This window comes from Lathyrus oleraceus, chromosome 7, assembly GCF_024323335.1.
Source record: "Lathyrus oleraceus cultivar Zhongwan6 chromosome 7, CAAS_Psat_ZW6_1.0, whole genome shotgun sequence".
In the NCBI taxonomy this organism is placed as follows: domain Eukaryota; kingdom Viridiplantae; phylum Streptophyta; class Magnoliopsida; order Fabales; family Fabaceae; genus Lathyrus; species Lathyrus oleraceus.
In genome coordinates this window covers 163128100-163130370 of record NC_066585.1, presented here as the reverse complement: position 1 = coordinate 163130370, position 2271 = coordinate 163128100, and the positions used below count along the sequence as shown (strand labels likewise).

General features: G+C 29.3%; 1 protein-coding gene across 1 annotated transcript; it reads left to right on the top strand.

Annotated features, from left to right (window-relative positions):
• Positions 1-247: 247 nt before the first annotated feature.
• Positions 248-931, top strand: LOC127102155 (uncharacterized). The gene is made up of 2 exons (XM_051039560.1): positions 248-465; positions 561-931. Exons 1-2 carry the CDS (start codon positions 294-296, stop codon positions 752-754), a joined length of 366 nt encoding a protein of 121 aa, XP_050895517.1. The 5' UTR covers positions 248-293; the 3' UTR covers positions 755-931.
• Positions 932-2271: the final 1340 nt, after the last annotated feature.

Here is a 2271-nt window from a genome sequence, read left to right as displayed (position 1 = left end):
TTGATTGAAAATTTATCTCTTAAATAATCATAATATTTTTTAGGTGAATTCATATTTATCTAATTCAAAAAAAAAATTGGATAAAATTATCTTTAATATAAAATGTTTTGAAAACAAAAAAAAAGTTTTTTTAATAAATAATTAAATATCCTAAAATTAAATGGGATATTAATTGAAAATACATTAACCAATTTTTTTGTGATGGGGTAAGAAAATTTCCCCTATTTATAAAGGTGGGACGCATCTTATGTTTCAAAAATTCAATTCAAAATTTGAAAAGAGATAGAGAGAGAATGTCATCAATATCCGGCAACATGAAAGGTTTCTACAAGCAGAAGAAAAACCCCATCACCGCCCACAAATCATCCAAGTCCAAAAAACCTCCCATCCACGCCGCCACTTTCGGTTCCAATCTCGCCCAACCACCAGCACTCACATCCCGCAACGGCAACCCAGATCTCCAAGGTTCAAACAATTTCACATCCTTTAATTTCTATGGTTTTCTCATTCACCTTCATTTATTTTTTCTGTAATCTGATTTGGAGCGTGTGGATTTACAGATGAATACAGCGAGAGTGAGTCGGTGTTGCGCCAATTTGACATGAACACGGTTTACGGGCCTTGTATTGGGATGACGAGGCTAGCACGCTGGGAACGTGCGGTGAATCTTGGTTTGAACCCTCCGCAGGAAATTGAGAGACTTTTAAAAAGTGGAAAAGTTCAGCAGGAATCCTTGTGGGATACTCGCATTTAGAATGCTTTTGTGACGGTGATGGGGTTTTTCTTCTGCTTCTATCTAATATTATGATTAATTAATTGATTAGTAATATAACTGTTCTCATTTGTTGATATTAAAAAAACTAATCATTTGATGATTGTCTCGTGTATAATTTTTACCATAAATTATAATTAATATGTTATAGTTATTTCACCTTTAGACAAAATGATAATAAGCATCTTATGATAATAAGACCGTTAGATTTACGTACAATTAGGTTTACGTTCGAACTTCAAATAAGATATTTAGACAAATAATGGAGATATTTTTCAATTTATATAGGCTTTATGGATAAATATTATCACTTTTTGTGTTGAATAAGTTAAATAAATATTAAATTTAAATAAATTAATTGTGAAAAAATATTTGTCCGGCATAAAAAATGTGATTGTTTTTACTTTTACTAGATTAATTATATTTTTAGTGATAGATATTTATTTTAGATTTAATTAGTCTCGAAATCCTTTAATTTAATTTTAAATTTTACTTTAGTCTCTTATCTAATAAATGTTACATTTTAATTCCTTAAAAAAATTATTTTGTTAGCTAAATTAATCATTTTTATTAAATATTGAAAAAAATATTAAATTGTGATGATGTGAAATACCAAAATTTCATATCAATCAAATCTTGAATTTAATGATATTAAATCAGAATTTAATGATATTAAATCAGAATTTTATTACATTCTTTGATTCAAACTAAAGAGGTTAAACCAAAATGACAATATACATGTTTTAAAATGTCATACACACATACACAACTACAAAATATATACATAAATACTATTATAAAAGATGTATACAAAAGATAAACACAATTATGGATAACTTCAAATTTTAACTTTTTTTGAAATCTTTTTATTTATTTAGAATTAGTTAAATTGACGAAAGTGGTGATATAGGTTTCGTTGGTGTTTCCTGGTCGTGCATACTCAGTTAATGTTACCTTACTTAGTGGGGTATAGTGTCAAAGGGTAGTTGATTTGTCAACTTTAATTGTGTCCATTGATATGTATTATGATTGATCAAGCTTCATCAATGGGGAAATATAACAGTGTCATGTTGCTGGCTGTGTGGAAATAACAGAAGAAGAAGAAGAAAGAAGATGAGATGTGAAATACTGTTATATTTGATAGATTGTATTACATGTGGCAATGTATTGCTTTATATACAACAACCTTATCTCATAACTACCAATCACAATAGAGTAAGTTTAACAAACTAATATCCAACTGCATTAGCTTAGACCATAGTGATTAGCATGATTACTCTCAACAGCCTCTCTCAAGCTAAGCATGGTGAATGTTGATCATGTCAAGCTTGGAAATAAAATTGTTGAAGGTTGAAGTTGGTAATGCCTTGGTTAAAAAATCAGCAAGTTGCTCATGAGTAGAGATATGTAGGAGTCAAAGTAATCCTTGTTGAAGCTTCTCACGAACCAAATGACAATCAATTTCGAGATGTTTAGTTCATTCATGGAATACCAGATTG

Coding starts and splice junctions, on each gene's coding strand:
- LOC127102155 (XM_051039560.1), top strand. CDS start 294: ATGTCATCAATATCCGGCAACATGAAAGGTTTCTACAAGCAGAAGAAA. Junction 466..560: donor CGGCAACCCAGATCTCCAAG/GTTCAAACAATT, acceptor GTGGATTTACAG/ATGAATACAGCGAGAGTGAG.